General features: G+C 33.2%; 1 protein-coding gene across 1 annotated transcript; it reads right to left on the minus strand.

Moving 5' to 3' along the window:
* Nucleotides 1-646: 646 nt before the first annotated feature.
* Nucleotides 647-4,735, minus strand: LOC113382471 (toll-like receptor 7). Its single transcript, XM_026620820.1, has one exon. The coding sequence runs from the start codon at nucleotides 4,733-4,735 to the stop codon at nucleotides 647-649; it is 4,089 nt and encodes a 1,362-aa protein (XP_026476605.1).
* Nucleotides 4,736-10,029: the final 5,294 nt, after the last annotated feature.

Genomic DNA, 10,029 nt, shown 5'->3' on the forward strand with positions numbered 1-10,029 from the left:
AAAAATTTTCTATAACTATAGATGAATGGACAAGTCAAGGAAATTGAAGATATTTAAATATTTTTGAAATCACATTTTATCAAACAAAAAAATAATTAGGATTTTTAAAATTAATTAATTGAAACTACTCGAAATAGAAAATACTCGCGGCTTAGCTTAATTGTTTTTAAAACTAAAATTGATATCATCAAGGATGTATCTAATATTTTTTTTTAATTTAATAAATGTTTTATTTTTATTTTAAATTGTTTCATTTATTCGAAAACTTGAATCTAGATCTCGGATTAGTGTAAAATTTTAGGCTTGAATTTATCTTTCTAAATCCTGAAACCTATTACAAGATGTCTAAGTCATAAAATCTATGAAACTGGACAAACCTGATCAACTGATTCAAAACTGAACAAAAACCAGGAACAATTAGGCTTGTTGACTCCAAAATTTTGGGGCACGAAAAGATTTGGCCAGAAATTTTGGCTCTAAATCCTGAAAGCCTAAAACGAAACCTACAGACATAAAAATATTTAGGCTTCCTCGACAACCTATTTTACCAGTTTAAAACAAATTTAGGCTCAATCATCGTACCCATCAAATCCATCCATACTTCCCTTGGCAAAAATTTCCCTTTCCCTAATTTTTTATCCTTAATTCAGACCAGATAAGCCTGGACATGCCTAGAATTATCACCGCCCCTGCCCCTCTGACTGGCCTGTCTTAAACTATGATTAAAATTCTGATTCATAAAATTGGGCGACTGCCTATCCAAGAAATTATTAGGACTATTCGCCCTATTGGGCGTGAATTGACCCACCCAACTAGGGTCGATTTGCCTAAAATTAGGCGGAGGAACTTGTCCAAAATTCGGAGGCAGTTGACCAAAATTAGGAGGATGCTGACCGAAATTTGGATCGAAGTTATTTTGGCGTAGATTTCTTCGTTCTAAGGTGGAATAATCCGAGTCTATGCTGGAGTAGATGTGTTCAGTGGCATTTGAGGAATTTGGACGTTGCGTGTAAGGTTTTTCCTTTTCCTGGAACTTCCTCATGTTCTTTTTGGCAAATTTTGGAGAAGGTGTACAAGTCGTCGCAGACGAGTAATTGTTTTCTTCGTAGTTTTCAAAATCGTACATATCAGCCTTGGCGTTTACGTTGACACAATTCTGTTGCCTAATGGCACCTGTTGTCGTGTTATTCTCTAAAGTATAAGTAGTTGCTGTCAGATTTTGCAGCTGCTGCAAATTCTTACCAACTTTCGGTAAATTGTACAGCAAGCGTTTTGTAAAGTTTTTATCATCAGTGGATATCACATCTTTAGCAGTCTTCAAAAAGGGTTTGAAGTCTTCATCCAGGTCATGCCTGTGTAGTTTCTGGTCCTTTAATACTACCAGACGTTTCTGGATTGCTAAATTTCTAAAAACCTGGCGCAAATTCGGTTTAATCCACTCAGTTTGCAAAAAGTTGCGCGTTAAAATCAAAACTAGGCGTTTGGAGTTCTCAGAATTCTCTTGGACACTTGTACCTTGTCCATCACGATGCAACAAACAAATCTTAAACTTATCCTTCAAATTCACCAAAACATACTTCTGCAAATACTCCAAATCCTTTTCACTGTACAAAATCATTACATCGTACAACAAGTTATCGAATTCTGGTTGGTCGAATAAGGTGACACCAAATTTGGAGTGCAGACAGATTTTCAAACTTTTTCTAAAAACAAAGCATAGTAGGATGCTGAAGATTACTAGAAGGAATAGAATGAGTACAGTGGCTAGTAAGTAGATGTAGTCTTGTGAAATTTCATTGTTTTTGACGTAGAATTCTGAGCAAACGTTTTTGTCGGATTCGATGTTTAAACGTTGGATGACGCCACCTGAAACGCAGTGTAAATTGGATAAGTCTTGGATTTTTAGCAGGTTGTTTTGGACAAAACTAGCGATTTTTTGCAAGTTTTTGCAACAGCATGCATACTGGTTTGAACCTAGCCAAATTTTTTGCATGGTTTTCATGTTCAAGTCAACGAAGTTGACTAATTTGTTGCCATCCAGTCTTAAAACCTCCAGACTGGTCAAGCCCTTGAAAGTTGTGTTATCAATATGGGTTAACTGATTATTTTGTAAATATAGTTCTTTTAACGCGTCCAAGTTAACAAATTCAAAACCCTCAAACACTTGTAGTTTATTATTAGACAAGTCCAAAGTTTGCAAGTTGAGTAAACCAGCAAAAGTTTCATTACTAATCACCTCGACGTTGCTCGAGTTCAAATACAACTTTTGCAAGTTTTTGCGTCCAATAAAAACATGGTTGTCAAGTTTCTGGAAATTATTACCATCCAAATAAATTTCAGTTGCGTAAAAGGGTATATTTTTTGGTATCTCTGTACTACTGGTGCCATTATTGGCAGAACTTCCACAATCTACAATATTGGTGGACCAGTTGAGATTGTTTAGACATTTGCAGTTTGATGGGCATATCATTTCACATTCGCAAGCAAAAAAGTCACAACAATGGCACAAGACGAAACAGTGGGACTTGTACTCGCACAAGAAGTTTGAGGATTTCATTGTTTTTAGTTGTAAAGTTTTGCTGGTTCTTACATTGTTTTCAACGTTGCACACAATGTTCTCCGAGTCCATGATTTTGGGATACCTGTGCGTTATCAAATCGTTGTTGGAAATATTATTTATATTCAGCAAAAAGTCCATGCTGCAATCACAACGGAAAGGGTTACCACTTAGGTAAATTTCTGTGTTGGTTTTGCCACCAGAGTTTTCCAAAACCTTAGGCAACTTCAAACTATTCAAATCCATTTGTTTGATTTCATTCGCGTACAAATCAATCCTGGTTAGGTACTTTTTATAGTAAAAACAGTTAGCGTGGATTTTCCTAATAAAATTATTATTTATAAACAATAATTCTACGCTATCAGGTATGTTCAGGTTAGAAATTTCCGTCAATCTGTTATGACTAGCATCTAAAGTTTTTAGTTTCAACTTGTCCTGGATTTTGTAGTAGTTACCCAAAACTTCTATATAGTTGTTGTGGATATCCAACCACTTTAGGTTAAATGGTACAAAAGCGTAATCAAACCAAATCAAATTGTTCTCCGACAAATTCAACCACAGTAGGTTCAACAGACTTGAAAAAATACCATCAACGTCCATCAGAAAATTTTTATCCAGGCGTATAGCTTCTAAATTCTGGTTACCATCAAAAGTATCCCTATCAATTTGCTGGATTTTGTTTTTAGCCAAATTCAAAACCTGCAAGTTTGGTAAATTTTGGAACATTGGTTTGGACAAGTTGCCTATACGATTGTCTATTAACCTCAAACCTGTAAGTTGGTTTAAATTTTTGAAACTGTCGTTCTCAACATTTTCAATCAAGTTTTCGCCCAAGTCTAAACTTTTAAGCATCTGCAAATCCTGGATTGCTTTAGGAATCCTGGTGATTTGGTTAGAACTCAAATCGAGTTGTTTTAAATCCGAGCAATTTTTAAAAGCGTTGATGTCTATGGAGTTGATCAAGTTGTTATTTAAAGTCAGTTTGCTTAAAACAAATAAACCGTTGAACAAGTTGTTATCGATTTGGTGCAACCTGTTTTCAGCCAAGTTTAAGGTATGCAAGTTGTACAAAGGTAGGAAAGCGTTTTCGTCAACGTATCCGATGGAGTTGTTTTTTAAATCCAAAATTTGTAGAAAGAACAAATCTTTGAAGGTTTTGGAGTCTATACGTGTCAACGCGTTGTTGGATAAATTCAAAACAATAAGTCTGATCAAACCTGTAAAAATATTTTCATCAATATGATGGCTGGACAGTTGATTAGAACTCAAATCAAGCACCAAAAGTTGTTCCAAACGATGAAACAAACCTTTGGGTAACTCGAATAACAAATTGTTTTGCAAATGAATCTCCCTGATTTCTCTTGAATTGAATAACAAGAAATTTGGTAAACTTTCAAGTTTGTTGAACGACAAATTTAGGATCCTTAGACTAGTCAAACCTATCAAACTTTCACTGGACACGTCTGTAATATTATTATGCTGCAAGTGCAGTTGTTGCAAACGCCTTAATTTCGAAATTTGCCAAAAATCACCAATATTTGCCAACCTGTTGTAACTCAGATCCAAAGTCACCAATTCTTCGCCTCCAGAACAACGTTCTGCACCTGCAGAAAACCCTAACTCGTTTGCAGATTTGATACGATTATCAGTCAAATTTAAGGTCTGCAAAGATTTTAAAGGACACAAAGTATTCTGTTGCAACAAATTTATATTATTACCTGCCAGGTTTAGGCTTTGGAGTTCGTTCAAACCCTGGAACGACTCTTGGGATATGTTCAAGTTTTTATTAGCGCCCCAGAGTTGGTTATTAGATTTCACTGATAGTTTTTTAAGTTGGCTCAAACCGTGAAATGCAAATTTAGGTAAGAATAAAAACTTACAATTTTCTATATTCAACTCGTTTAAAGCCTGGAATATCAGGAACAAACCGTCCCCGATGTTGCTCTCGAAGAGCAACATCTCGTTACAAGATATGTTGAATTTGGTCAAAATTTCTAATTTTTGGACGGTGACACCTAAATTTGAAAAGTTTTCGGAACTACGTTCCAACGTCCTGATTTTACACGACATTTGGGTTTTGGATAACACTTTGGTAGTCTCATCCTTTTCGTATTGACACAAAGAATGGACACCATATACCACAAAAAATAATAGGATAAAAAATTTGGGCGTAGCCATTTTGTCTAAAATTTAACAAAACTTAAAGTAAAATATATACTTAATTAATCATACTATCTAGTATCCTGGTTAATCCTGGAGTCACTGTATCCAAAAAACAAGTCACCACACAACTTTTGTTCACCACATCACCACAAATTGAAAAAAAACTTTGGGAAAATAAAATAAAAACAAATCCAAAACTTTTTTGTTGATCATTTGTTGTTATTTGATTTTAACTTTTTTTTGTTCATGTTTTATTTTAAGCACTAGTCACATAACTACAGCTTTTGGTTACCACTTTTGTCTAATTTTTGGACAAAACTTTTGGACACTTTATACATCTCGTCGAAAAAGAAAACTTTTTTTTGTTGACGAAAACCTGTTTTTTGTTGAACAAAAGATAACATTTCACGCAGGTCGGAAAAAAACTGTTCCCAGGATCAGACAAAAAACTTTTTCAGGGTCCTGGAATATTTTTTGTGACCACAAGATTAATTGAACGTTGACACAACTTGAGAGAAAATGAAAAAATTGAAGCAAAAAGCACTTTTTTGTTGTTATTTTTGTATCACGAGCACTAGATGCAACTTTTTTTTGACGTCCGACAGTTTTAGTTCTAAATTTAGTAATAAAAACCAAAATTTAGTAACGTACACACTAATTTTCCAACATTTCCAAAAATTTTTGTACAACTAGCAATTTGTAGACACAAAAATAGTTCTTTAAGGTAAATTTTGTTGCAAAAAACAAATTTCTGGATACACACACTAATTTTTTTCACTTTCAATTAACTAGTACTAAAAAATAGTACTGTATACTAAATTTAGTCCTCTTGACACAAATTTTCGTACAAAATTCTAGACAAAAACACTAATTTTTATAGTTAGTCCAAGTTTTTTTTTGCATAACACACTAACGATACTGGATCTAATTGTTTTTCAACCACGAAGTACTAAAAAATTTGGTACTAATACTAAATTTAGTTATCAGGAACCCAAATTTAGTATCAAAACAGCATACACACACTGATTTTTAGTTTGCACCAAATTTGTGGCACAAACAATTAGTGAAGCAAGTTTAAGTCAATTTTTAACTACCAAGTACTAAAAAATTTAGTACTAATACTAAATTTAGTTAGCGAAAACTAAACTTTAGTATCACACACTAATTTTTGAATTTATATAAATTTTTTGCACAAACTGTATAAGTTTGTACAAATTTTGGTAAAGCAGGTTTTAATGGCTTTTCAAGTACTAAAAAAACTAGTACTTTATACTAAATTTAGTTAGCAGGAACCAAAATTTAGTACCAAAACAGGATACACACTAATTTTTGAGTTTGTACAAATTTTGTTAGACACAACTATTTTAGTACAAATTTTGTATTTTTACTTGAGTAAGTTTTAGTTCTAGTACTATTTTTGACCACCAAGTACTGAAAATACTAAATTTAGTAAGCACAACTAAATTTTAGTATATAATCAGCATAAATAGTTTCACTTTTGTTGCACAAAATTGTTTCAAGTCAAATTTTGTGGATAATCGATTTTCAACCACCAAGTACTAAAAATAGTACTCGTGCTAAATTTAGTTAGCAAGGACTGAAATTTAGTACAAAATTCTGGACCCACACACTTTTTTGAGTTTGCCCAAGTTTTGTTGACTGATGATCCTGGTTGTTTTATCAGTTTACTTTATTGTTTTAAGTCAAATTTTGTTGAATCGATTTTCAACCACCAAGTACTAAAAATAGTACTTGTACTAACATTAGTTAGCAAGGACTAAACTTTAGTACAAAATTCTGGACGCACACACTTTTTTGAGTTTTTTCAAGTTTTGTGATGCCGGTTGTTTTATCAGTTTATCCAAAATTGTTTCCAAAGTTTTCGACAACCACCAAGTACTAACAATATTAACACAAACTTTTGTTACTAAAAACTTGCACTTTGTCACAACTTTAAAACAGTCTTCACTAAAACTCCTTTCACAAGTAGAGTTCTTTTTGCTCTTCAACAGATTTTTTTGTTTTTTTTTTCAAACTTCTCTCTAAAACTTTATTTATCAACCTATGCTCCAGTTAATGTATGCATATTGTTTTTCGTTGATGTCTCACAATTTTTAGTAGCACCTCCACTACCTGTGAAGTGTGAATGCGGACTGAATTTCATTTTACCAGACACTAGCAGACCGCCAGACAGGGACGGCACTATGCGTGTTTGGTGGTGGTCGGAGAGAAAGAGACGGGGAGAGGGCGTGAGCGAGAGAGGGATAGAGCGGGAGAGCAAGATAGGTGACGGGTTAGAGGGAGACGGGTGGGTTAGAGTAGAGTCCTTTTTGCTCTTCAGTAGAGTCCCTTTTGCTTTTAAGTAGATTCCTTTTTGCTCTCCAGTAGAGTCCCTTTTGATCTTAATTAGAGTTCTCTTTGCTCTTAAGTAAGGGCCTTTTTGTTCTTTGGTAGAGTCCTTTCTGCTCTTCAAACTATTTTTATCGAACTATTCATCAGAATAGTTTTCTTTTTATTTAATTAGGTCATTCGTAAAGTCCTCTTTTACGTATTTATATAACTTTCTCGTCAGTAGAGTTCTATTTATATTTTCTATGTAATTTGCTTGTCCTTATTTTTTTTGCTATTTAATTTGTTTGTCAGTAGAGTCCTATTTTTCTTGCTATTTTATTTGCTCGATAGTAGGGTTTTTAACTTCTATGTAATTTGCTCATACTTACTTACTTTTCTTGCTCGTCAGTAGAGTCCCATTTTTAATTTCTATGTAATTAGCTTGTCAGTAGAGTCCTATTTGACTGTACTATTTTATTTGTTTGTCAGTAGAGTCCAATATAAGAGTGCTATTGTATTTGTAGGTAAGTAAGGTCCTATTTTTTATTTCTATTTCATTTTTTTTATTTCTATGGAATTTGCTCGTCAGTAGAGTCCTATTTTTTCTTGCTATTTAATTTGCTAGTCAGTAGAGTCCTATTTCTGCTTGCTATGTAAATTGTTTGTCAGTTGAGTCCTATTTTTATTTGCGATTTTATTTGCTCGTCAGTAGATACCTATTTTTCTTGCTCGTCAGTAGAGTTCCATTTTTAATTTCTATGGTATTTGCTCGTCAGTAGAGTTCTATTTTTCTTTATATAAAATTTGCTCGTCAGTGAGGTCCTATTTTTGCCGGGTATTTAACTTGATATTTGATTTGCTCGTCAGTAGAGTCCATTTTGTAACTTTTACTCAATTTGCTCGTTAGTAGAGTCCTTTTTGTAACTTTTACTCAATTTGCTCGTTATAGAGTCCGTTTTTTACCTTCTATTTAATTTGCTCGCCAGTAGAGTCCCTTTTAGCTTTCATTTATTTTGCTCGTCAGTAGAGTCCTTTCTTGATTCTAGAATTATATTTGATTTTCTCTTCAGTAGAGTCTTTTAATATTTTTTAGATTCCTGTTTTTATTTGTTAGACGTAAGTAAAATAACAGCAATTTGCCAATAGACCAAAAATATTTACTACGATCAAAAATATACATATTATAAAAATATTCTCAAAATCTTTCACTTTTCATAAGCCTATAATATTTGAGTGTGCTCATTAAGACAATCAGAGCTTTTTGCATACAGTTTCACTAAAATTGTTTTAATCAGTTGTTAATTGTATTAACGAGTTTGTTTGTTAGTAGAGCCCTCTCTTATCTTTAGTAGATATTTCTGTTTAATTTGCTCGTCAGTATAGTCCTTTTGCTAGCTCTCCAAAACGTATACTTATTACTAAAACTATAAAATTTAAATAATTTTATATCTCTGTGTTCTATCCCTTACTTCTTTGTATTCCCCTAAGTATGCATTAGACAAAGTCAGCAATACGAATTTCTCTGAAAAAACAAGAACGGCATACGACTGACTTGTGTGCGACGAAGACGAAGATATAGAGGTATATATATTCCGCAAAGGGAATGAGAGAGACAGCGCTATACGAGCGCACAAGCATGTGTGCGTGCTCAAAATGCATGAAAGGGATAGAAGGAGAAGAGATGCATTGTGTGTGATTCTCAAAGTGCGGAAACAAAGTTTGAGAATATTTTTATAATATATTTTTGACCGGAGTAATATTTTGTGACCCATTGGCAAGTTGTTGTTATTTACTTATATGTGATAAATTACAAAAGGATTCTATTACATAGTAATTTTAGAACGTAAAAACAGGGCTGTACTGGCGAGCAAACTAAATAGAAGTCAACAAAGGACACTACTGTCGAGCAAACTCAACGGACTACTACCGACAAAGGACTCTACTGACGCGCTAAGAACGGAGAAAAAAAGGAGACTAATTGTACGAAAAAAAAAATTTTACTGACCAGCAAATAAAACATCAGCCTAGGCGTTAAAAAGGACTCTACAAACAAGCAAATGAAAATAAAAACCTAGATGATAAAAATCCACTAAAATGTGGATTCTACTGACGAGCTAAATAAGGTTAAAAAAGGACTCTACTACTGGCAAATAAATTAAAAAGAAGATAGGAAAAGGACTCTACTGGCAAGCAAATGCCTCATAATTTCCGTAGGGTAGTTATAGTAATGGGCCAAAAATCGAAAAAGTGCAGAAATAGAAATCAAGTTTTGAGAGAACGGAGTATCCGATTTGAATGATCTAAAAAACATTCAATTGTAATGATTGGGAGAAGAGGTGATTAGTTTTTGGCAAAGACAGGTCCAGCCGTTTCGGAAATACCGAGCTAAATGTGCAAAAATGGCAGTTTTTGAGTGAACTAAGCGTCCGATTTGAATGATCTAAAAAAAAACTTTCTGCTTGTATTGACAAACCAATTGCTTTTGAAGATAAAAAAGAGTGCGCGTAAGGATCACACGCGATTGAAGTAAAACTTTTAATATTGTATGAGTAGGCAATTAAGATAAAAATGAAAAAAACAACATCATATTTGAATTTTAAAAATCATTTATTAAGAATCACATAACATCAATAACACAGTTTAAAACAACAGCGATAGATTAATTGCTATCATATTTCATATATGATATAATAGGTTTGTGATAACTAAATGAGATTCATAAATTTTGCTTTGTAAACTATGTACATTTCTGGAGAAAACTGTATCAATAGTCGTGCCATATCTTGTGGTTGATTCAAATGGAGAATTATGCATTGTTAAATTAAATTTATTATTTAAAAGATCAATTAATGGTTGAGATTCTTTTGAACGAAAATTGACATTGAAATCTCCAGCAAGAATTAATGGTATCTCGTTGTGATTAGTGTTTAAAAGTTTGCACCCTCATTAGAAAACATGTAGTAAGTGCTGATAAAGAA

This window comes from Ctenocephalides felis, unplaced genomic scaffold (genome assembly GCF_003426905.1).
Source record: "Ctenocephalides felis isolate EL2017-DRISC unplaced genomic scaffold, ASM342690v1 CF-g0.4_SCAFFOLD_03450, whole genome shotgun sequence".
Classification (NCBI taxonomy): Eukaryota; Metazoa; Arthropoda; class Insecta; order Siphonaptera; family Pulicidae; genus Ctenocephalides; species Ctenocephalides felis.

Excerpts from the sequence above, each read along its gene's own strand:
- LOC113382471 (XM_026620820.1), bottom strand. The coding sequence starts at position 4,735 with ATGGCTACGCCCAAATTTTTTATCCTATTATTTTTTGTGGTATATGGT.